Source organism: Aureococcus anophagefferens (assembly GCF_000186865.1).
Source record: "Aureococcus anophagefferens unplaced genomic scaffold AURANscaffold_6, whole genome shotgun sequence".
NCBI lineage: Eukaryota > Pelagophyceae > Pelagomonadales > Pelagomonadaceae > Aureococcus > Aureococcus anophagefferens.
This window is the reverse complement of record NW_008705566.1, coordinates 1,513,113-1,536,649: the sequence shown is the minus strand read 5'-3', so window position 1 is coordinate 1,536,649 and position 23,537 is coordinate 1,513,113. Positions and strand designations below refer to the sequence as shown.

The 23,537-nt window shown below is 71.5% G+C and overlaps 4 protein-coding genes across 4 annotated transcripts; 1 reads left to right on the top strand and 3 right to left on the bottom strand.

Moving 5' to 3' along the window:
* Positions 1–1,835: 1,835 nt before the first annotated feature.
* Positions 1,836–2,630, bottom strand: AURANDRAFT_24553 (hypothetical protein; the record flags this gene model as incomplete). Its single annotated transcript, XM_009037328.1, has 1 exon — positions 1,836–2,630. The coding sequence occupies one exon, from the start codon at positions 2,628–2,630 to the stop codon at positions 1,836–1,838; it is 795 nt and encodes a 264-aa protein (XP_009035576.1).
* A 1,254-nt stretch (positions 2,631–3,884) lies between these two features.
* AURANDRAFT_23968 (hypothetical protein) lies at positions 3,885–6,350 on the top strand (the record flags this gene model as incomplete). Its single annotated transcript, XM_009037571.1, has 1 exon — positions 3,885–6,350. The coding sequence occupies one exon, from the start codon at positions 3,885–3,887 to the stop codon at positions 6,348–6,350; it is 2,466 nt and encodes an 821-aa protein (XP_009035819.1).
* A 139-nt stretch (positions 6,351–6,489) lies between these two features.
* On the bottom strand, positions 6,490–7,539 carry AURANDRAFT_24561 (hypothetical protein; the record flags this gene model as incomplete). The annotated part of the gene is made up of 1 exon (XM_009037327.1): positions 6,490–7,539. The coding sequence occupies one exon, from the start codon at positions 7,537–7,539 to the stop codon at positions 6,490–6,492; it is 1,050 nt and encodes a 349-aa protein (XP_009035575.1).
* Positions 7,540–12,460: 4,921 nt separating this feature from the next.
* On the bottom strand, positions 12,461–13,522 carry AURANDRAFT_23976 (hypothetical protein; the record flags this gene model as incomplete). Its single annotated transcript, XM_009037326.1, has 1 exon — positions 12,461–13,522. One exon carries the CDS (start codon positions 13,520–13,522, stop codon positions 12,461–12,463), a length of 1,062 nt encoding a protein of 353 aa, XP_009035574.1.
* Between the last annotated feature and the right edge of the window lie 10,015 nt (positions 13,523–23,537).

Below are 23,537 nucleotides of genomic sequence, written 5' to 3'. Positions count from 1 at the left end.
AATAACCGGCGCCGCATCATCAAAACCGCCGCACCTCATCTCCATCTTCGCCGACGACCTGGGCTGGTACGACACGGCGCTCTACAACGAGCACGCGCCGACGCCGGCCATCGCCGCGCTCGCAAACGACGGCCTGCTCCTCGAGCGGCACTACGTCTTCCGCTACTGCAGCCCGTCGCGGCGGTCCTTCCTCAGCGGCCGCTTCCCGACGTCGATCACGTCCGTGCAGCCCGACGGCGACAGGCTCTGCAGCGACTTTTTGCCCTTGGCGACGACGACGCTCGCCGAGAAGCTCCGCGACGGCGCGGGCTACGAGTGCCACTTCTTCGGCAAGGGCCACCTGGGCTACGAGACGACGGACCATCTGCCGATCAATCGCGGCTTCGCGTCGCACGTCGGCTTTCTGTCGGGGTCCGAGCACTACTCGCACGGCCTCCTCCACGGCGACAACAGCTCGGATCTCTGGTTGGATCGCGAGCCGGCGCTGGCCCTCGCGCCCGTGCTCGACTCGGCGACGACCTACTACGCGGGCCGCGCCGTCGACGCCGTCGAGGCGCACGCGGCCGACGGCCCGCCGCTGTTCATGTACGTCGCGTTCCAGAACGTGCACACGCCCTACGAGATGCCCCCGGAGGACGAGCGCGGCGCCTGGCCCGACTTCCCCCTCTGCGCCGACTGCGTCTACGCGCAGATGCTCCACGCGCTCGACCTCGGCGTCGACCGCGTCGCCAAGGCGCTGAAAACGACGAACAAGTGGGACGACGCGCTGCTCCTCTTCACGGCGGACAACGTCAGCGTCCCCCGCGTCCGTCCGCGATCCCCGTCCGTCGTCGCCTCGTCCGCGCGCGCGGCCCGACGCTCGCGTCGACGCTTTGCGCACGCGCGTAGGGCGGCGTGGGCGAGTTCGGGAACAACCGGCCGCTCCGGGGCCACAAGCACGACCCCTGGGAGGGCGGCACGCGCGCGGCGGCGTTCCTCGCGGGCGGCCGGCTCCCGGCGCGCCTCCGCGGCGCGCGGACCGGCGCCAAGTTCGTCCACGTCGCGGACTGGTACGCGACGCGCGGCGCGGCGTCGTTCTATGTTTTGAGAGCGCTTTTGACGCCCCACGCGGCAGGTTCTGCGGCCTCGCGGGCGTCGACGCGGCCGACGACGTCGTCTTCGACGGCGTCGTCCGCGGCGTCGACGGCGTCGACGTCTGGCCCCTGCTCACGGGCGCGAACACGACGCAGCCGCGGCCCGTGACGCCCGTCACAGAAGTCTCCGTCGTCGACGCGGCGTCGCCGGACCGGTGGTGGAAGCTCGTGACCCTCGCGGGTCCGTCCTGGCGCGTTTTGATTCTTCCCCGACCGAAGGAGACCGCGCGGCGCCCGCAGGCCAGTCCGTGCGCTACGCGGCGAACGCGACGCAGACGCCGGCGGAAAGCGCCTGCCTCGCGGGCCGCCAGCCGGACCCGCCGCAGCCGGGGCGGACGGACCCCGTCGTCACGGGCGACGACTGCCCCGTCTGCAACGCGACGGCGCCGTGCCTCTTCGACGTCCTCGGCGACGCGGAGGAGAAGCACAACGTCGCGGCGCAGCACCCGGACGTCGTCCGGCGCCTCGCCGGCGCCCTCGACGACGCGTCGCTCTACTACGTCACCGGGAGCCTCGACCCGGCGCTCCTCGAGGCCAAGTACCGCAGGATCGACAACGCGTCCTGGGCCGGCTTCCAGGCGCCCTGCTACGCGCCCGTCTAGAGTTTTTTTCCACCGCAAGCCGCGCTTCGTCCCCTCATTTCGATCTTGCGTCTTTACGAGGGAGGAGGGCGCGCGCCGGGGCCGCGGCGCGTCGGGCCCCTCACGGGTCCGGGTTCGTCTTGCGGACGATCCAGGGGTGCTTGGCGACGTCGTCGAGCAGCATGCGCTCCTTGGGGTCCTTGACGAGGAGGCGCGTGATGAGGTCGCGCGCGCCCGCGGAGACGTAGTCCGGGAAGTGGAGGTCGACGCGCGAGATGCGCTTGAAGGTCGCCTTCTTGCCCGGCGCGTCGAAGGGCGGCTCGCCGACGAGGAACTCGTAGCAGAGCACGCCGAGGGACCAGAGGTCGACCTTCTCGTCGTAGCCCTTGACCTCGACCATCTCCGGCGGCAGGTAGTCGAGCGTGCCGCAGAACGTCTCGCGGCGGAGCGACGGCGCGTGCACGGACCAGCCGAAGTCGGCGATCTTGAGCTCGCCGTTGAGGCCCAGGAGCAGGTTCTCGGGCTTGATGTCCCGGTGGATGACGTGCTTCTGGTGGCAGTACGACAGCGCGCGCGACATCTCGAGGATGTACCGCGCGGTCTCCTGCTCGCTGAAGCGGCCCTTGGCCGTCAGCCGCTTGTAGAGCTCGCCGCCCGGCGCGAACTCGAGGATGAGGTAGATGCGCTTCTCGTCCCAGAAGTAGCCGTACATGCGCAGGATGTTCTTGTGCACGAGGTGCGTCTGGATCTCGATCTCCCGTCGCAGCTGGTGCTCCACGCCGTTCTTCTCGAGCTGGCTCTTCCGCAGCACCTTGAGCGCCACGATGTATTTGTCCTTGCGCGTCCGCGCGAGGTACACGCGGCCGAACTTGCCGTTCCCGAGCGGCCGGCCGACCTCGAAGTCGTTCAGCGTCATGCCGCCGGGCCGCAGCGTGCCCTCGACGGCGTCCTCCTCCGTGTTCATCTCCGTGTCCTCGTCGAGCGGCTTCAGGGGGCTCTTCTGCGGCGACTTCTTCGCCGACTCCAGAGGCACGCGCTTCGCGCTCCCGATGCGCGACGCGCTCGTCATCGGCTTCGACTTGCCGAACTCGCGCGGCGTCGACGACGCGCTCGCGAAGCCCGTGTTCGTCGCGTTGCGGGAGCTGTCGCCGCTCGTGAGGCCGCCGCCGCCGGTCAACCCCGACGTGAACTTGCTCAGCATGGACGTCATGGCGCCTGTTCGAGGGTGTGTTCGCCGCGCGCGCGGCTTGGGGGGGCGTTCGCGGCGCGCGGGGGCTCAAAAGACGCGCGGAGCGTTTCGGGGGGGTAAGTGATGTGTAGGGGCGTGGGTGAAGGATGGGGTGGGGATCTGGGGAGGTGGAAGACTCGCCCTGCGCCCCAACGTCGGTGCCCGACGGAGCGAAATTGAGCGGCGCGAGAGTGCTGGCAACGACGCTTTTGCAGCGGCACTTTGACGGCATCATTGGCTCGATCCGAGCTTGAAGCGATGTCAGCGTCTCTGCTCGCCCGCCTGACGCTGTGCGTCGCAGCCGCGAGTGCGTTTAGCACCCTCTCTACGCCCTCGCAACTCGCGCAACCGTCCGCGCGCTTTGCAACATCGTAGCCGCCGCCAGTACGCCTTCTGCGGAGGTTTCGCTCTCCTCGCCGGACCTGTCGCGGCGCGCGTCGCTGCGTCGGCTGGCGGCGGCGGCGGCGGCGGTGCCGGCGGCGGCGCTGCTGAGCCCTCTCGCGGCCCGCGCGGACGGCGAGGTCCAGGACCTCGACGCGCCGTCGCAGGAGGAGATCGAGAAGGCGCGGCTCGCGCGAAAGCTCGCGGCCCAGAACAAGGACAAGAAGAGCGAGAAGAAGGGCTTCGCCGGGAGCCTCGCCGACGAGCAGGCCAAGGAGAAGCAGCTCAAGTCCAAGTCCAAGCAGGAGAAGCGCGAGGACCTCTGCGAGCTCCTCGGCCGGGGCTGCTGAGCCGCGCCGCGCGTCTTCGAGCGAGCGGGTAACGACGACGAACTCCTGCGTTGTTTAGAGGGTCGGGCTGCGCGGCCGCGCCGGCGCGGCGAGCGTCTACTACGCCGTCTAGAGGCGCGCGCTCGGCACCCTGAAGGCTACGTTGATTGAGGGCTTTGTCGACTTTCTGGACCGCGCGCGCCGCCGTCGACTGCGGGGCAGCAACGACTCGATGGGCTCGCTGGCGGCGAAGCGGCTGCTCACCGCGGCGGCGCTGACGCGCAGCCGCGGCGGCGGCGCGCTGGCGCTGCTGGCGCAGACTCGCGGCGGCGCGTCGCTGGCGCTGGCGCTGCGCGCGGGCGCGGCCCGGTCGCCGGCGGCGCCCGGCCGCCGCGCCGACGGGCGCGGCTCGTCGTCGTCGTCGTCGTCGTCGTCGTCGTCGTCGTCGTCGTCGTCGTCGTCGTCGTCGTCGTCGTCGTCGTCGCGGCGCCGCGGCGTCGCGGCGACGGTCGCGCTCGCGGGCGGCGCGGCGGCGGGCTGCGAGGCGGCCGACGACCGCGAGGCGCTCATCGCCGGCTGGGAGGCGAAGCAGGGCGAGCACGCGTGGCTCGAGGAGGTGTCCGGCGACGCCGCGCTCGGCTGGGCCAAGGCGCAGAACGAGGCGACGTTCGCCGCGCTCGGCGACCCGGCCGCGTCGCCGACGTACGGCCGGATCCTCGAGGTCCTCGAGTCCAAGGAGAAGATCCCCGGCGTGAGCAAGATCGGCGACTTCTACTACAACTTCTGGACCGACGAGGCCAACCCGCGGGGCCTCCTGCGGCGCGTGCCGTCGCTCGAGGCCTTCCGGTCCGAGAACCCGCCGTGGGAGACGGTGCTCGACGTCGACGCGCTCGGCCGGGCCGAGGGCGAGTCCTGGGTCTACAAGGGCAGCGCGAGCTGCCGCGAGTACGACGAGAAACACCGGCTCGTCGGCTCGCCGACGCGGACCCTCGTGTCCCTGTCGCCCGGCGGGAGCGACGCGATCGTGCGCCGCGAGTTCGACCTCGCGGCCAAGGCGTTCGTCGGCGGCGACGCCTTCGAGCTCCTCGACCCGTCGAAGAGCCGGTGCTCGTGGCTCGACCGCGACACGCTCTTCCTCGGCGCGGACCTGAAGGACGGCGACCTCACGAGCAGCGGCTACCCGCGGACGGTCCGCGAGTGGACGCGCGGCACGGACCCCAGGGACGCGCCCGTCGTCTTCGAGGGCGAGGCCTCGGACGTGTCCGTCGGCGGCTACGTGAGCCGGAGCCGCGGCGCGGCCTTCGAGTGGCGCTATCGCGCGACGACGTTCTACACGACCAAGAAGCAGGTGCGGCGCCACAGCGCCGCGCGCGACGGCGTCTGGCACCGGCTCGACGCGCTCGGCCTGCCCGACGACGCGCAGGTGTCGCACCTCGGCGACCAGCTCCTCGTCGAGCCGCGGTCGGACCTCGTCGCCGGCGGCACGACGTACCCCGCGGGGTCCTACCTCGCCGTGGGCTTCGACGACTTCGTCGCCCGCGGCGTCCGCGGCGCCAAATTCGAGCCGCTCTTCGTGCCGAGTGCGAAGACGTCGCTCGCGTCCGCGGCCGCGACGCGCGACCGCCTCGTGCTCACGGTGCTCGATAACGTGCGGACGCGCCTCGTCTTCCTCGAGCCCGTCGAGGCCGGCGGCGCCACGACGTGGCGCGACGCGGGCAGCGAGGCCGCGCCGATGATCCGCGGCGTGTCCGCGTCGCCCGTCGACGCCGAGGAGTCGAACGCCTACTTCCTGCGGACGTCGACGTACCTCGAGCCGTCGACGCTCGCGCTCGCGGATGCGGTGGCGGGCGCCGCGGGCGTCGCGAACGCCGAGGTCATCAAGGCGCTCCCGGCCATGTTCGACGCGGCGGGCAAGGAGGCGTTCCAGGGCGAGGCGACGTCCGCCGACGGCACGAAGATCCCCTTCTTCTGCGTGCGCACGGCGGGCGCGCCGCCGGAGACGCCGTGCCTGCTCTACGGCTACGGCGGCTTCGAGATCAGCAACACGCCGGGCTACGGCGGCACGATCGGCGCGGGCTGGCTCGAGCGGGGCGCGACGTACGTCGTCGCGAACATCCGCGGCGGCGGCGAGTTCGGCCCGAAGTGGCACCAGGCGGCGAAGCGCGAGAAGCGCCACGTCTGCGTCGACGACTTCGCCGCCGTCGCGAAGCACCTCGCGGCGACGGGCGTCGCGACGCCCCAATCCATCGGCGTCCGCGGCGGCTCGAACGGCGGCCTCCTCGTCGGCAACTTCATGGTCCAGCACCCGGACCTCTGCGCCGCGGTGGTCTGCGCCGTGCCCCTCCTCGACATGAAGCGCTACTCGCACCTCCTCGCGGGCGCGTCGTGGCGCGGCGAGTACGGCGACCCGGACACGGACGACTGGGCCTTCCTCAAGTACAACAGCCCCTACCACAACGTCCGGCCGGGCACGGCCTTCCCGAAGCTCCTCATGACGACGTCGACGAAGGACGACCGCGTCCACCCCTACCACGCGCGGTCCTTCGTCAAGCGCCTCCAGGAGACGGGCGCGCCAAACATCTTCTACTACGAGAACATGGAGGGCGGCCACGGCGGCGCCGCGGACGCGAAGCAGAGCGCGTTCGTCACGGCGCTCTACCAAGATTTCCTCTTCGACGCGCTCTCGCCCAAGAAGTAGGTCCCCTCGTAACGCTCGGCTCGACAGGCATCCCGCAGTGCTTCCGAAGTACTCCCCGAAGTTCGACGACGGCACGGCTAATGGGGGAAGGGAGTCGGGGCGGCGCGCCGGGGGCCCGGCGTCGCGCGCGCGCGCGCGCCTAGGCCTCCTTGGGCGCGGCCTCCGGCGCCGCGTCCTCGGCGGCCTTCTCGGCCTTGGCGCGCAGCGTGGCGCTGTGGAGGGCGCCGTTCTGGAGGAAGGAGACGATCTGCATGGACATGATGCCCGCCTTGAACTTCCGTCGCGCGTTGTAGCGGGCCATGTTCTCGCGGAAGCCGTCGAGGTGGCGCGCCCCTTCGGCGTCCTTGGCGTCCTTGGCGCCGCCGTCGGCGGCCATCCAGGGGTCGTCGAGCACGCCCTGGGCCGTCGCGCGCTTCGCCGGGTCCACGACGAGCATCGTCGTGATCATCTTCTTCGCGCCGTCGGAGACCTGGTCCCAGTAGGGCCGCGTGAACGTGTACTGGCAGCGCTGGATCTTCTTGAAGAGCTTGCCCTGGTTCTCGTCGTAGAAGGGCGGGAAGCCGCAGAGCAGGATGTAGGCGATGACGCCGAGGCTCCAGATGTCGACCTCCTTGTTGTAGCCCGCGGAGCCGATGACCTCGGGCGCGACGTAGCCCGGCGTGCCGCAGGCCGTCGCCAGGGCGCTGTTGGGCTGCAGGATGTTCGCCAGCCCAAAGTCCGCGAGCTTGATCTCGTCGCTCTCGGGGGAGACGTAGAGCAGGTTCTCGGGCTTGAGGTCGCGGTGCACGATGCCGCGGCTGTGGCAGACGCGGATGGCCTCGACGATCTGTTTGAGGGCGTCCCGCGCCTCGACCTCCGTGTACTTCTCCTTCTTGACGATGCGGTCGAAGACCTCGCCGCCCTGGCAGAGCTCCATGACCATGTAGAAGTTGTCCGCGGAGTCGTAGACCTCCTTGAGGTAGACGATGTGGGGGTGCTTGAGCGCGCTCAGCTCCTGCATGATGGACACCTCCTTCTCCAGCGCCTCCTGGTCCTCGGGCCCCAGGGCCTTCTTGCGGATGATCTTCACGGCCCAGACGGACTTGTCCTTCTTGTCCGTCGCGCGCTTCACCGTCGCGAAGGAGCCCTGGCCGAGCACGCGGCCGAGCTGGTAGTTCTCCACGCAGGGGTCCTTGCGGAAGAACTTCATGACGAAGGCCATGGTGGCTTCCGCGGCGCGCCGCGGCGCCGCGGCGGCGTCGAGGGCGCGCGGCTCGGCGGGCCGCTTGCTCGGGCTGCCGCGGGGGCGCGGCGCCCGGGACGCGGCGGACCGGTCGCGCGCGCCGGGCGCGGCGGGTCACCGGCGGCGGCGAACGCTGCGGGCGAGCGGGAGCACCGGTCTACGCGGCGCCCTGGCTGGCCCGCAAGAGAGCCGCAGACTTCCGCGTTGAGTAGAGGTTTCTCACTAAGCAAGACAAATCATATCAGCCGAAGGTGCATGATGCAGCCCTTCCAGTTCGCAAGGCCAGAAGTGGACATGGCGGGCACCGTCGAGCTCCCCGCGCGCGCGTCGGCCTTCGCGGCGGAGAACCCCCTCGCTTTCGGCGCGGGCCGCGCCGCCGAGGCGGCGAAGCGCGACGCGGCCGCGCCGGCGGCCGCGCCCCCGAGCCTCTGGTCCCGCGCCACGTCCGACCCGACGCTGCCCTGCCGGCTGCTGCTGTCCCTGACGGCCGTGTCGCTCATGTGGGTCGCGTCGCTGTCCGTGGCCGTGGCCCTCACCGACGCCCTCGTCGAGCAGCCCTCCGCGGGCCTCGTCCAGGCGTCCTGCGAGCACGCGTACGACTCCGCGAGGGACGCGCGGTCCGACTACGAGACGTGCGTGTCGCGCCAGATGGGCGAGTGCCGCGGCGCCTACGAGGCCCAGCGCGCCGTCGCCGTCGCGGCGACGGAGGCCGCGGCGCGGAGCAACGCGGCGGCGCTCGCGGGCTTCGCCGCGGCCCAGGCCGCGTGCTCGGCCGCGGTCACGACGGCCGTGTCCGCGCTCTCCGAGTGGCAGACGCTGGACACGGCCCACGCCGTGCCCTACGCCTGCGCCCTCAACGACACGGACACCTGCGCCGCGCCCTGCGACGTCGCCGCCGCCGCCGGTGCCTCGAACTGCAGCACGCCGTGCGCGGCCGCCGCGGATTTGGTCGGCGACGTCGGCGCGGTGCGCAGCGAGGCCTTCGCGACGGCGACGGGCTTCGCCGACGACGCGTCGACGACCGTGGGCGCCCTCGCGGCCTACGCCGCCGCGCGGGCCGCCTACGACGAGGCCTACCTCGCCAACAAGACCGCGACGCTCCGCGCGGACGTCGCCGCGCAGATCGCCGCCCTGACGCGCGACCTCGTCGCCCTGTCGAACGCGAGCTTCCCGGACGTCTTCGCGGGCGTGGACCTCGCTTCGGCCTGCCTGAGCGGCCGCTCCGACGCGAACTTCAGCACGCCGTGCTTCGGGGGGGCGCTCGAGGACGCGCGAGAGCTCTTCGAGGCCTACGTCGCCCGCGCGGACTACCAAGTGCAGCTCGCGTCGAACACGGTCGACGCCTACGCGGAGCGCGCCGAGGACTACGTCGACCGCGTCGGCGACGCCTACGCGAGCGCGCGCGACTTCTACGAGGGCGTCACGGGCTGGATCGGCGACGCGGGCGTCGCGACGCCCTCGGGCGGCTGGTTCGACCTGGGCCTGTCGGACTTCTACGCCGCGCCGCCGGGCTGGCCCGACGACTTTTATGTGTTTCCCGCGCCGGGGAAGAACTACCTCTACCCGCCGTCTTTGGACGCCGTCTACGACGCGCTCTTGCTGAATCTCACGCGGCTGTCGCGCGAGACGCACGCGCGCGCGGTCGCGGTCGCGCGGGAGCTCGAGCAAATCCCGGACTCCATCGACTACGGCGACTACGACCCGCCGGCCTACGCGGACTTTTCGCCCGAAGAAGATGCTAGCCTGGCGAACGCGTCGTCGCGCTTCGACGGCGCCGCCGACGACTTCGTCAAGCGGCAGGCCGTGGCCCTCAACGCCTTCGCGGAGCTGAGCGCCGGCGCGGCGGCCTACGAGGCGCCGAGCGTCAACGTCTCCGCCGCGGGCGCCGCGGCGACGTCGGCCTTCGCGGACATCAGGGACACGTGGTTCGACTGGGCGCCGCTCAAGGGCACGTCCTACGACGTCGACCTCGTGTTCTTCTCCATCTCGTCCGTGACGTCGCTCCTCGTGCTCCTGGACTACGTCTGGCGCGCGTTCCAGTCCGTGCGCATCGTCCGCCGTTTCTTGGGGCGGTCCGCGATCAGGCTGCCGCGGCCGGACCTGTCCGTGGACCACGCGGCGGATTCCGCGGGGTCCCTGCGGAGCGCTTTTGGCCTTTTCGCTACGAACCCGACCTTCTTCCTCGCGAATCTCGTCTTCTCGCCCCTCGGCGCCGCGGCGCTCGCGGGCGTCTTCGCGGTGCTCATCCTCTCGGCGCTCGCGCAGGCGTACGTGCCCGTGTTTCGGGAATACTCAGACGTCTGCGTCGCGGGCCACGGCACCAAGGGCAACGGCACGTTCCTCGCGCAGAATCTCTACGCCATCGCCTACAACTACGCGGCCGTGGACGGCCGCGGCGTCTACGCGACGGAGATCGACGACTACGACGCGACGCGCGGCGAGCACTGCTCCGCGTACCTGACGACGTCCGCGGCGCAGCAGGACGAGGACGCGCTCTACCTCGGGTCGCTCGCCGCGGCCCAGGCCGGCTCGTCGTCGAACGCGCTGCTGCTGGGCGGCTGTTTGGACGTGGGCGCGCTCGACGCGTCCTTCGAGGCCGCGTGCTGCGGCCTCGAGGGCTACGGCGGGTGCGGCGCCGCGAACGGCTCGGTCGCGCTCTGCCCCCTGCTCGACGCCGGCGCGGCGTCGACGCCCTACGCGCCGCTCGGGTCGAGCCTCGCCGAGCCCGCGTGCGCCGACGACGCGGCGTCCTGGGCTTTAGGCGACGCCGTCTTCGACTGCGCCGACCTGCCGGACTGCACGGTAACTTGCGGCGGGCCGAGCAAGCCGCTGCTGCGCATGGCGTCGCAGCACTGCGCCTGCTCCGTCGAGTGGTACTTCCACGCGGCGCTGCTCAAGTTCTGCTGCGGCGCGGCGATCTACGTGCTCATGAACGTCGCGCGGCTCCTCGCCGTCGACGCGCTCTGCCGCCTCAACTGGCGCGACGCGGCGGCGCCGCGGTTCACCTACACGGCGACCTGCGACGGCTCGGGCCGGCCCGTCGCGCGGCCCGAGGACGGCGGCGGGCCCGGCGGCGCGCTCGACGCGGCGGCCTTTTCCGCCGCGCTCAAGACCCAGCTCCGCGCGCGCGTCGCCGCCTGGGAGCGCGCCGCCTACGCGGAGCTCGCGCTCGCCGTCGCGCTCAACGTGCCCTGGATCGTCTTCCTCGCGCTCCTCACCGACGACCTCGAGTACGACCCCCACGAGTCGTAAAGGGGGCGTGTGTGTGTGGCGGGGACGCGTACGCCGAACGCAAGTGTACTCCGTACTTTACTCCGTCGCACTCGCCGCGGCAGCACTTGCCACAGCATGAACTGCGCGGGCCAAGCGTGCTGTGGACGCTCTCCACACGACGATCGCACCGCTCGGGGCGCTCAAATCGTGCTTCGTCGTACGAGCGCGCGCGGCGGCATCGGTAGGAGGCGGCCGCAAACACACCCCCAGACCTTCGAGGCGGCCCTCGACGGCCCCCGCATCACAAAATCATGGCTTCTCCCTGGTACGAAGACGCGGGGAACCGGAGCGCCATGCAGAGCGAGATCCACCTCAACGCGGACCGCGCCGGGGAGAACCTGATGGTGTCCGAGGACCGGCGCACGGTGACGCAGACGGGGAACACGCAGCACTTCGACGGGGCGTGGATCCTCGCGTCGGGCCCCGGGTCCGCGGGGCTGACGCGCGGCCGGTGGGTCTGCACGTTCACGGTGAAGCGGCGGCGGCGGTGGATGGCCGTGGGCTTCGCCATGGACAGCATCAAGCTGAACAAGCCCATCAACCGGAACAACATCTTCGTCTACGCGTCGACGGGCTCCTGCAAGGCCAACGAGCACGTCCGCGACTTCGACGCGGACCGCGACGGCGACGGCGACACGGGCGCCAACTCGGCTTGGTCCGCGTTCGGCTGCACCTACAAGGCCGGCGACGTCATCAAGGCCTACCTGGACCTCGAGGACGGCACGCTGGGCTTCGCGTGCAACGCGGGCCCGGCGAAGGAGGCGTACGCGCGGCTGCGGTCGACGACGCTCTTCCCGGCGATCTACGTGTCGGGCAATCTCGACGCGGTCGAGTTCGACTGCCGGAAGCTCGTGGACCCCATCGAGAACCCGTCCTTCCTCCGCTTCCTCGACGCGGACCCCGCCGACGACCTGGGCGTCGACGCGGTGACGTTCGTCGTCGGCGGCCGCCGCATCCGCGCGCACAAGTTCGTGCTGGCCGCGCGGTCCGAGTACTTCCGCGCCATGCTCAACACGCGGCGCCTCCGCGCGGCGCGCGGCGACGGCGAGGGCGACGCGCTCGACGACGAGGTCCAGGTCGTCGGCGCGGACTACGACACCTTTGCGACGGTGCTCCGCTTCATCTACTCGGGCGGCGACGCGCCCATCCCGCCCGAGTCCGTCGTCGACATCTTCAAGCTCGCCTCCGAGTACACGCTCCGCACGCTCGCCGTCAAGTGCCTCGACATCATGTGCGACAGCGTCACGGTCGAGAACGCGCTCTCCATCTTCTCGCTCTCCGAGGCGCACCTCCCGCTCACGGACCGCCTCAAGGCCAAGTGCGTCGAGGTCATCCGCGACAACGTCAAGGAGGTGTCCCAGTCGCCGTCCTTCGCCGACCTCTGCACGGACCCGGAGCTCGTCAAGCAGCTCATCGTGCCCCTCGCGAGCCCGCCGAGGAAGCGCGCGCGGACCTGCGACTCCGCGGACTGAGCCCGGCGCCGGCCCTCCCCCCCCCCCCGCCTCCCTAGTCCCGTTACCACCCTGGCGCTCGCGCGCGCTGCTGCTCGACTCGACCGGGTCGCGGCGCCGGTCCTCGAGCCCCCGTCTTCCTAGCCCCGTTACCCCGGCGGCGCTCACGCGAGCTTCTGCTTCAGGACCGAGTAGAGCAAGACGCCGGCGATGGCGACGGCCGTGCCGACGGCCGTCGCGAGGTTCATGGGCTCCTGGAAGACGACGAGCGCCGCGAGGATGACGACGACGCGCTTGAGCGTGTTGCCCACGGCGAGCGTCACGGGGTGGACGCGCGCGAGGGCGAGGTACATGACCTCGTTGTTGAGGTAGTGGAAGAGGCCGCTGCAGGCGAGGCTCGCGGCGAGGCCCGGCGACGCGACGCCGGCGACGGCGGCCGAGAGGCCCGGGAGCTCGAGGGCGAGCGCGACGGGCGCGACGAGCAGCAGCGCGCCGAGCGTGACGACGCCGAAGAGCGACGGCGCGCCGAGCGCCGCGAGCACGGAGCCCGGCGCCCTCATGGCGTTCTTCGAGCAGACCGCGCGGAACGCGAAGCAGAGGTTCGACGCCATCGCCGCGGCGAACGACAGCGGGTTGAAGCTCAGGTCCGTCGCCACGGCGCCGCCGACGCCGCCGATGACGGGCAGCAGGGACGCGTAGACGCCCAGCGGCAGGACCTCGCCGTTGACGCCCGCGTTCACCGCCGCGCTGAACAGCGGCTCGAGCGCCTTGATGACGTGCGTCGAGCTGACCGCGCCGGCGCCGAGGCTCACGACGGTAGCGGCCTGGCCCGCGCCGTGGGCGGCGGCGATGGGGAGGGCCGCCTTCACCGCGGCGCCGAGGTCCGCCGGCCCCGCGCGGAGGCCCGCGGCCCAGACGCCGAGCGAGTAGAGGCCGCCGACGGCGAGCTGCGCCGTCGCCACGAGCCACGGCAGCTTGACGACCTTGAGCACCTTCTTGTTGAGCACGTTGTAGTAGACGTTGAGCGCGTACCAGAGCGCGAAGACGGCGCCGACCTCGAGCCGCTTCGCGAGGCCCGCGTCCAGGGCGCCGCCCGCGGCGACGGCAGGAAGAGAGTTTGTTTTGGGCGCCGCGGCGGCGCGCAGCGCCGTCGTGCGGCTGCGCGGCGCCTCGATGGACGAGGCGACGCTCAAGGCGGCGAGGAGCAAGGCGGTGCGGCGCTGCATGGCGGTCGAGCGGCGCGTTGCAATGCGTCTGGCGCAATGTCAAGGCGGCGGGCTTTGGGCGCCGCTCGAGAGCGCGCGAAATCTTCAACGTGAAGTGCAATATTGCCTGGGCAGCTTCACGGGCAATGATGCGCGCCGACTTCAAAGCAAGCCTAGAAATCAAGCCTCCAACTTTTCAATCTGCCCAGCCCTCGGGGAACCGACGCTGCTAGCAACGCACTGGGCATGGCCGGCGGCCGGCCCGCGGCGGGTGCGGATGACGGCGGCGGCGGCGCGACGGCGGCGCGGCGGCGGCTGCCCTACGCTGCCGCGCTCTGCGCCTTTGCGCTCGCCGGCGGCGCCGCCGTGCGCCTTCAACGGCCGCTCGGCCTGGGCAGCCCTGCGTCGGCGCCGCGGTCCTCGCGCGGCGCGTCGTCCCCCGGCGGGGCGGACCGCGCCGCGCGACGGCCGGCGAGAGCCGCGGCGCGGCGCTCCGCCGCGCGGCTCGACCGCGACGGCGGCGGCGGCGACGGCGGCCCGCTGCCGCTCGACGAGATCGAGGTCGCGAGCACGGAGGCCCCGACGCTGGCGCCGAGCAACTGCAGCCTCTCCTACAGCGAATTCGCGGAATCGCTCGAGACGGAGGTCTACGGGTCCTGCCCCTGGAACGCCGCCGCGGCGACGGCCGGGGAGCAGATGTGGTTCGAGGACTGCCTCGCGGTGCTCAACGGCACCATCGCCCAGTGCGCCTTCCAGGGCTGCGCGACCTGCGGCCACTACGCGACCTGCGGCGACCTCGAGGCGTCGCCGGCGCCCTACGCGGACTGCGTCACGTGCCCCGACGGCTACGAGGTCGACGTCGTCTACGAGGACTGCTCCGGCGCGTGCGTCCTCGAGGGCTTCGCCGTGAACCCGGCGGCGACGTGCGTCTGCGCGGCGGAGATGTCCGCGGCGCTCCTCTTCGAGGACGGCGCCGTCGGGGCCGCGACCTGCGCGCCGAGCGTCGCGCCGACGGCCTTTGACGGTAGCACCGACGTGACGTATTTCGCCACTTCGGCCGTCGCGCTCGACGGCATCACGCCGGACGCCATCACCTACGACGCCGGCGCCGTCGCCGACATCGAGGCGGCGCTGGTCATCGCGCTGGCGCCCTACGTCAACGGGTCCGCCTTCGTCACGTCGCTGACGGCGTCGTCGGCGATTGCTTCGACTCTCATCGGCTTCGACTTCTACCACTGGGCGTCCGTGGCGGGCGACGCCGGCGACGCGGCATTGGCGAACGCGTCCGCGGCGTTCGCGTCGGACTACTACGACGCCGCGACGACGGCCGTCGACGTCGGCGCGCTCGAGGACGCGCTCGCCGCGGCCGCGACGACGGCTACGGTCAAAGCCGCGACCGTCGACGTGATGACGAGCCTCGAGGCCCTCGACACCACAACCGTGACCTGGGCCCGGGGCCAGGATCTCGAAACGGACTCGACCGCCGACGTGGCGACGGCGCTCGAGGTCGTCGTGAGCTCCGCGCTCGTCTTCTCGGGCGTCGACAGCGACACGTTCAACGACGACGTCGACGCGGTCGCGGAGTTCAAGGACGTCATCGCCGCGCTCTGGCCCAACGTCACGGCAGATTATGTTTATGAAGTATCAGCATCCCTCGACGGGGGCCTCACGTCCATCGCCTACTCGTTCTACGACTACTTCTGGCTCGCGAGCAACGCGACGGCCGACGACGCCGCGGCCGCGGACGCGGCCTACGTCGCGGCCTACGTGGCGACGGTCGTCGAGGCCGCGACGTCGGGCGACCTCCAGACCCTCGTGGACGACGCCACGGCGGGCCGCCGGCGCTTATCGTCGACGGCCTTCGACGGCGCGCGAGTGTCCGCGAACGAGACCGCGGCGGCCGCCGCGGACACGACGTCGGCCTACAGCCTGCTCAACGGCGGCAGCGGCCCCACGGCCGCCCCGACGTCCCTGCCGACGTCCCTGCCGCCCACGCCCCCGCCGACCTACGAGCCGACCTACAACCCGTCCTACGCGCCGTCGACGTACGAGCCGTCGTCGATGCCGACGGAGACGCCAACGTACGCGCCGAGCTACGTCCCCACGGACGGCGCCTGCGACGCGGACTACTGCTGGGCCGACGAGACCGTGGCCGAGTTCGGCTGCAGCGACAACACGCACGTCTTCCCCGTGCAGATCATGCGCCTCTCCGACGACGACGCGCGCTACAGCGTCCTGGAGCTCGAGTACGAGGAGGGCAACTACGACCTCATGTACGACATCGAGTACTTCGACGGCCACATCAACGCCGCGGCCATGTTCGTCACGGCGTCCGAGGACGCCTTCTTCTCCTTCGCGTCCTTCGGGGGCTACCTCTGCCGCTTCGACGAGTCGCACGCGGTCTGCTTCGCGACGCCTTTGGCGAGCGACAGCCCGAACGCGGCCGCGATCATCGGCAACACCTACTACTACGCGAAGAACTTTGGGAACAACATCCAGAATTCTCATATTTATTGGGTCGGCGACATCCACACGGACCGGCCCGACTTCCACGACGGCCACGAGTTCACGATGAGCCCCGAGCTCTACAAGAGCTCCGTGCTCGACTTCGTCGCCGTGGAGGAGTACGGCGCGGAGATGATCGTCGACATGTACGACGAGGACGGGACCTACCTCGTCGGCATCGCCCTGGGCTACGAGGTCGTCGTCGTCCACGTGAACCGGGCGACGAAAAAGCCGGACAAGTACGCGGTCCTCGACGCGGTCGTCGACTGGGGCGACGCCGACGACCACTCCGACGACGACAACTCCTTCGGGGCGGCCTTCGCTTACAAGCTCCTGCGGCACGCGGACCTCTACGCGAGCTACCGCCTCTTCTTCGCGTCGAACGAGGGCTACGGCATCATGGAGCTCGCGACGGGCTTCGAGATCCCGGACGACTGCTGGAACGAGGGCGACGACGTCGAAAACCACGCCAAGTGCGACGCGACGGTGGCGCTCAACTACCTGGGGCCCTCGGAGCCGACGCACTACAACGACGGCCTCAACTGCCCGAACGGCGACTTCGTCCTCGCGCCGACGGCCGCGCCGACGGAGGAGCCCTGCACGGGCCGCCTCTGCTGGGACGACGTCGCCGTCGACGAGTTCGACTGCGAGACGAACTACAACCCCGTGCAGGTCATGCGCTACGACGACGCGTCGCTCTACGGCGCCTACGAATTAAATTTTGACGACGGCGCGTACCACCTGCTCTACGAGCTCGACTACTTCGACGGCCACATCAACGCCGTGGCGTTGTACGACGGGGGCAAGAAGGGCTACTACGCCATGGGGAGCTTCGGCGGCTACCTGTGCCGCTTCGACGCGGCGGCGAAGGTCTGCTTCGACGACGCGCTCGAGTTCTCGTCGCCGAACGTCGGCGCGATCGTCGACAAGCGGTACTACTACGCCAAGAACCTCGGCGAGGCGGACGACAACGGCGAGATCTTCTGGGTGGACCTGATCCACACCGACGAGCCCGAGTTCTACGCCGACTCGGCCTTCGCCGTCGCGCCGTCGCTGTACGACGGCGCGGTCCTGGACTTCTCCGGCGTCGAGGAGGACGGCGACGAGCTCTTCGACGATCGCTACGCCGACGCGGGCTACCTCGTGGGCCTCTCGACGGACTTCGAGCTGCTCGTGGTCCACCTGAGCGGCCAGAGCGGCTATCCCGACGCGTACGCGGTCTTCGACAGCCAGGTCGACTTCGACGGCTTCGACCCGGCGGACGACGACACGGGCGGCTTCGGCGCGTCCTTCGTCTACAACGCGGACGGCGACACGAAGATCTACTTCACGGCAAACTCGGGCCAGGGCCTCTTCGAGCTCGCGCTGCCGGTCGCCGTGCCCGACTCGTGCTGGAACGCGGGCTTCGACACGGACGCCCACGGCGTCTGCGACGTCGTCGTCGGCATCCGGCGCGTGTCCGCGTCGGCGCCGACGAACTACAACGACGGCATGAACTGCCCCGAGTTCTTCGAGGCCGCGCCGTCGACGGAGCCGACGCCCGAGCCGACGCCCGAGCCGACGCCCGAGCCGACGCCCGAGCCCACGACGCCGCCGGAGCCGACGCAGACGCCGAGCCTGTTCCCGACCTACGCGCCGTCCGTCTCCGCCGCGCCGACCGTCGAGCCCACGATCCGGGCGACGCTCCGGGTGACGACGGCGCCGACGTCGGCGCCGACGTCCGAGGCCGTCGCGCGCTGGTCCGACGCGTCCATCGACGCCTTCGACTGCGAGGCGTACCAGGAGCCCATCCAGGTCCTGAAGTACGACGGCGCGGACGCCTACACCGTCCGCGAGCTCGACATCGACACGGGCGTCTATTCCGAGGTCGAGGACCTCTCGTGGTTCGACGGCCACATCAACGCGGCGGCCATCTTCACGGGCGGCGATCCGACGGACCTGGGGTCGTCGAACTACGCCATGGCGTCCTTCGGCGGCTACCTCTGCCGCTTCGACGCGTCGTCGAAGGTCTGCTTCGACACGCCGCTCGAGTACGAGTCGCCGAACGTCGGCGCGATCGTCGGCACGAACTACTACTACGCCAAGAACGTCGGCCGCGACGGCGGCGAGGGCTTCTACTACGTCGGGGAGATCAACGGCGACGCGCCCTTCTTCTACGAGGACGCGACGTTCGGCGTCTCGGAGGATCTCTACACCGGCGCGGTGCTCGACGTCGCGGCGGTCGAGGAGCACGACGGCGACACCAAGGTCATCGACGGCGAGGGCGGCCGCGGCTACCTCGTGGGCCTCGGCGGCGCCTACGAGCTCCTCGTCGTGCGCCTGGGCGAGGAGACGGGCGAGCCCGAGGCCTACGCCGTGCTGGAATCGAGCGTCGACTGGGGCGACGACCTCGAGTTCTACGACGACGGCGAGACGTCCTTCGGCGCGGCCTACGCCTACCTCGACATCGTGGGCTCCGAGTACGCGACGCGCGCGTTCTTCAGCAGCAACACGGGCGCGGGCATGTTCGAGCTCGAGTTCCCGATCTACGTGCCCAAGACGTGCTGGAACGAGGGCTTCTCCTACGACGACCACGAGGTCTGCTCGAACACGGTGTCGCTCGCCTACGTGGGGCCCTCGGAGGCGACGAGCTCCAACGACGGCATGAACTGCCCGATCTCCCTGGACCTCACGTCGTCGACGGCCGCGCCGACGGCGCCGCCGGACCCGACGCCGGCGCCGTCCCTCGCGCCGTCGACGGCGCTCCCGAGCGGGGTCCCGACGCACCCGTCGCCCGCGCCCTCGGCGCCGCCGTCGACGCCGCCGACGCCGTACCCGTCGCTCGGCCCGGACGCGTGCGGCGACGGCGAGGTGCTGACGTCGCTGCGCTTCTTCCCCGACGTGGCCGACTGGACGGGCGTGACCATCACGGCCTACAACGCGACGAGCGGGCCGACGAGCGCCGACGCGCTCGACGTCGACGCGTTCGTCGCCGCGGGCACCGACCGCGTCTACAAGTGCGCCGAGGCGACGTCGTGCGTGCTGCTCGAGTTCGCCTTCCCGGACGCGGCGACGGCCGGCGACCTCGCCTACGAGGCCACGGCGCCCGACGAGGAGGTCTACGTCAATTTCGAGTACGGCGAGGCCGTCCAGTACTTCTCCTACTGCCTCGAGGACGGCGCCATCGCGCGCGCGCCCACGTCGGCCCCGACGGCGTCCCACCCGCCGACGCCCCCGCCCTCGGCGCCGCCGACGGGCGCGCCGGCGCCGCGGCCCACGCGGCCCCCGACGCCGGCGCCGACGACGTCCGCGCCGTCGGCCGCGCCGACGGCCGCGCCGTCGACGGCCGCGCCGTCCGCGCCGCCGTCGCCCTATCCCTCGGAGGCGCCGACGACCTACGCGCCGTCGACGGAGGCGCCGACGCGTAGTCCCATCGTCTCCGCGCCGCCCACGGAGACCTTCCTGCCCACCGCGGCGCCGACGTACACCGTCGCGCCGTCCGCCGCGCCGACGCTCAGCTGCCCCGAGGGCGGCCAGTGGGTGCTCAGCACCACGGGCATCTCCTGCGCGACGGAGTGCGCCGACCGCTACACGCGCACGTCCAACGCCATCCACGACGCCGTCGTGTCCGAGGTCGACACGGTCAACGAGGTCTCGGCCCTCGTCGACGACCTCAGCGGCGGGCTCATCACCTGCTCCGAGGAGCTCTCCGTGATCAGCGGCCTCGCCTACGCGCCCTACGTCGACTTCGAGTACGTCGACGAGTACGGGGACCCGTCCTGCGGCGCCCACTTCCGCCGGTCCGAGTTCAACGTCGACACGACGCCGCCGACGGACACGTACGTCCTCTGCTACTGCTGCGGCGAGATGCCGAGCCCCGCGCCGACGACGACGCCGCCGAGCGCCCGGCCGTCCAAGATCCCGACGGCCGCGCCGTCGGAGGCGCCGACGACGGCGAAGCCGTCCACGGTCGCGCCGACGGACATGCCGCTCGTGTCGGAGCCGCCGACGACGACGCCCGCGCCGTCGCCGGCGCCCACGGCCACGGCGGCGCCGACGGCGGCGCCGACGGCGGCCTGCCAGGACACGGCGAACTGGATCGTCTCCGACGACCTGTCCTGCGTCGACGCGTGCAACGCGCGCGGCGCGTACACAGACGACGGCATCCGGAAGTCGGCCTGGTCCCAGGTCGACAAGCTGCGCGAGCTGGGCGAGCTCGTCTACGAGCTGACGGGCGTCGAATGCTCCTACGTCAGCTCCGAGGTCACGGACGACCCCAACGCGCCCTACTTTGAGTACGACGCGGACAACGAGGGCAGCAACAAATACGCGTGCTACGCAAAGGACGGGGGGGACGTCGGCAACGACGCGCCGTCGGAGGGCATGTACCTCCTCTGCTACTGCTGCGGCGAGCTGCCGACGCCGGCGCCGTCCTACCCGCCCACGGACGCGCCGACGCTCGAGCCCTCGACCTCTCACCCGACGTACGCGCCGACGGTCTCGCTCGCGCCGACGACCTACGAGCACTGGTTCGAGAACACCTACTCCTACTCCTACACGCACCCCCCGTCCTACGACCCCACGGTCTACACGTCCCTGGCGCCGACGACGTCGGAGACCGTCTCCGGCTACTACGTCGTCTACGTCTACTACGACTTCGGCGTCGACGCCGACGACGAGGGCGACGCCGCGGCCTTCGGGCAGACCGTCGTCGGCGTGTCCGACATCGTCGTGGGGACGGAGGAGGTGACGCTCGACCTCACGACCACGGACGACGCGGACGCGGACGACGCGCGGCGCCTCGAGGAGGCGGACGGCGGCGACGACGGCGACGACTACGTCGCGTCGGCCTACGCGGGCGTCGCCACCGTCGTCGTGTCGGCCGAGTACCACGAGTCCACGGACGCCGCCGCGAAGATCGCCGAGGCCATGACCGCGGCCCTCGAGGACGGTTCCTTCATCGACCTCTTCATCGACGAGGTGAGGGCGACGGGCGGCGCGCTCGCGGAGCTCAGCGACGAGGAGCTCGAGGCCGGCGTCCGCGTCGACGCGACGCTCGCGGCGCTGAACAGCACGTCGGCCTGGTACCCGCCGCCGACGGGCGCGCCGTCCTACCCGCCGACCTACGCGCCGTCCGCGCCGTCGTACGCGCCGAGCCCAATGCCGTCGCCCGCGCCGTCGACGACGCCGACGACGGCGAAGCCCTCGGCGCGGCCGACGACGGCGACGCCGTCGGCCGCGCCCTCGGTGTCGCCGCCGCCGTCGGCCGCGCCCACGGTCGCCTGCGACGACGCGAAGACGTGGGTCCCGAGCGGCGAGCTCACGTGCGAGGCCGCGTGCGAGGCCGTCGGGACCTACACGAGCCCGGCCATCGCCATGTCGGGCGCCGGGCGCGTCGACACCCTGGACGAGCTGAACGCCGTCGTGCTGGACGCGATGGGCATCGAGTGCGACGCGGCGACGTCCTACATCTCCGCGGAGCCTTTCGCGCCGTACGTCGACGAGGACGCGAAGCAGTGCGTCGGCAAGGAGGTCGGCGCGCCCTTCCAAAACGACGCGCCCCAGGACGGCATGACCTTGCTCTGCTATTGCTGCGGCGAGCTGCCGACGGCCGCGCCGACGACGGCCGTCCCGACGGCGCCGTCGGCCGCGCCCACGGTCGCCTGCGACGACGCGAAGACGTGGGTCCCGAGCGACGAGCTCACGTGCGAGGCCGCGTGCGAGGCCGCCGGGACCTACACAGGCCCGGCCATCGCCAATTCGGGCGCCGCGCGCGTCGACACCCTGGACGAGCTGAACGCCGTCGTGCTGGACGCGATGGGCATCGAGTGCGACGCGGCGACGTCCTACATCTCCGCGGAGCCTTTCGCCCCGTACGTCGACGAGGACGCGAAGACGTGCGTCGGCAAGGAGGTCGGCGCGCCCTTCGCGAACGACGCGCCCGAGGACGGCATGACGCTGCTCTGCTACTGCTGCGGCGAGCTGCCGACGGCCGCGCCGACGTTTTCGCCGTCGTCGGACACGGGCACGGTCGGCGTCGCCGCCGACGAGGACGACGACGACGTGTCGACGGCGTCGGCCGGGTCGTCGGACTCGAACGGCGCGGACACGGCGTCCATGAGCGGCCTGAACCTCGTCATCGGCGTCGCGATCCTCTGCCTCTTCCTGGGCGTGCTGGGCATCGGCTGCTACCAGTACCTCGCGAAGAAGAAGGCCTCCAAGGCCGGCGACGCCGACGACCTCAAGTTCGACGGCGACCTCAGCGTCGACGTCGAGGACGGCGCGCTCGGGAGCAGCGACCGGGGCTCCGCGCGGCCGCCGCCGACGGACGACGACAAGAGCGTCGCGAGCAGCCAGCTCGACAGCGACGTCTTCTTCAACCGCCTCATGCAGGACACGTCCAGCGACGGCGGCGTGCCGCCGACGCCCTCCGGCGAGGAGTCGAAGTACGCGGACGAGGACGACCGCCCGAGCGACGTCGCCGACGACGAGTGGGACGCGATGCTCAACGACGTCGACGACGAGGAGTCGACGGAGACCTGGAACGAGGACCTGAGCTCCATGCTCCTCTTCAAGCTCGCCAAGGCCGACGGCAACCCCGAGGGCTTCGCGACGCGCGCGAACCTCGCGAACAAGCTCCACGGGCGTCCCGACCTCGTCGACATGCTCGGCCTCCGCGGCATCCTGGGCGACGAGATCGACTTCCTGTTGCGCACGGTCGAGTCCGCCGACGGCACGGACCTCGTGTCGCGGTCCCAGTTCCTCAAGGTGCTGGAGCAGTTCCGCAAGGACTCCGCGGCCAGGGCGGGCCCGCTCCAGCTCGAGGACGCGCCGCCGACCATGCCGCCGGCGCCGCCGGGCGCCGGCGACGCGCAGCAGGTCGACGTCGGCGACCGCCTCCCGGCGCCGCCGGACCAGGGCGGCGCGCCGCTCGCCGCGGAGGTCGCGCCGCGCGTCGTCCGCGAGCGGAACCCGCTCCGCGGGGGCGCGCGGAAGCCGCTCCCGCCGCCGGCCGGGGGCGAGTGGAGCCCCACCTGCATGTTCGAGCCCAAGTACGAGACGCCGGGCCACGGGTTCCGGCCCCGCGCGGGCGACGCCGCGCGGCCGCCGCCGCCGTCGTCGAGGCGCAAGGCGAAGCCCGCGCCGCCCGCGACGGCGCCGCCGCGCCGCGGCGGCCGCCGGAGCGCGTCGCCCCAGGCGCCCCAGTACGTCTCCGGCCGGGACTGGTCCATCGGCGACTCCCACATCATCGCGCCCGAGGATGTGGACGAGATCCTCGACCGGAGCGTCGTCTGAGCGCGGCGGCCGCGCGCCTCCCCTGTCCCCCGGCGCCGTCGTCCCCAAGTCCCCCGGCGCGGATCTAACCCGGTTCGCTGTCTCTCCTTCGTCGTGGGGGTCGCGCGAAGGGCGTCTCGGCTTGGGTCACTTCTTGGGTCGCGGAAATCACTCCAATAAACTTCAAGAATGTTGTTCAAGCGGCCGTCATCATTGTGGGAGCAGCCCCAGCCCCAAGAAGAGGTGGCGATGTGCCGCGGTATTCCACCGCTGGAGC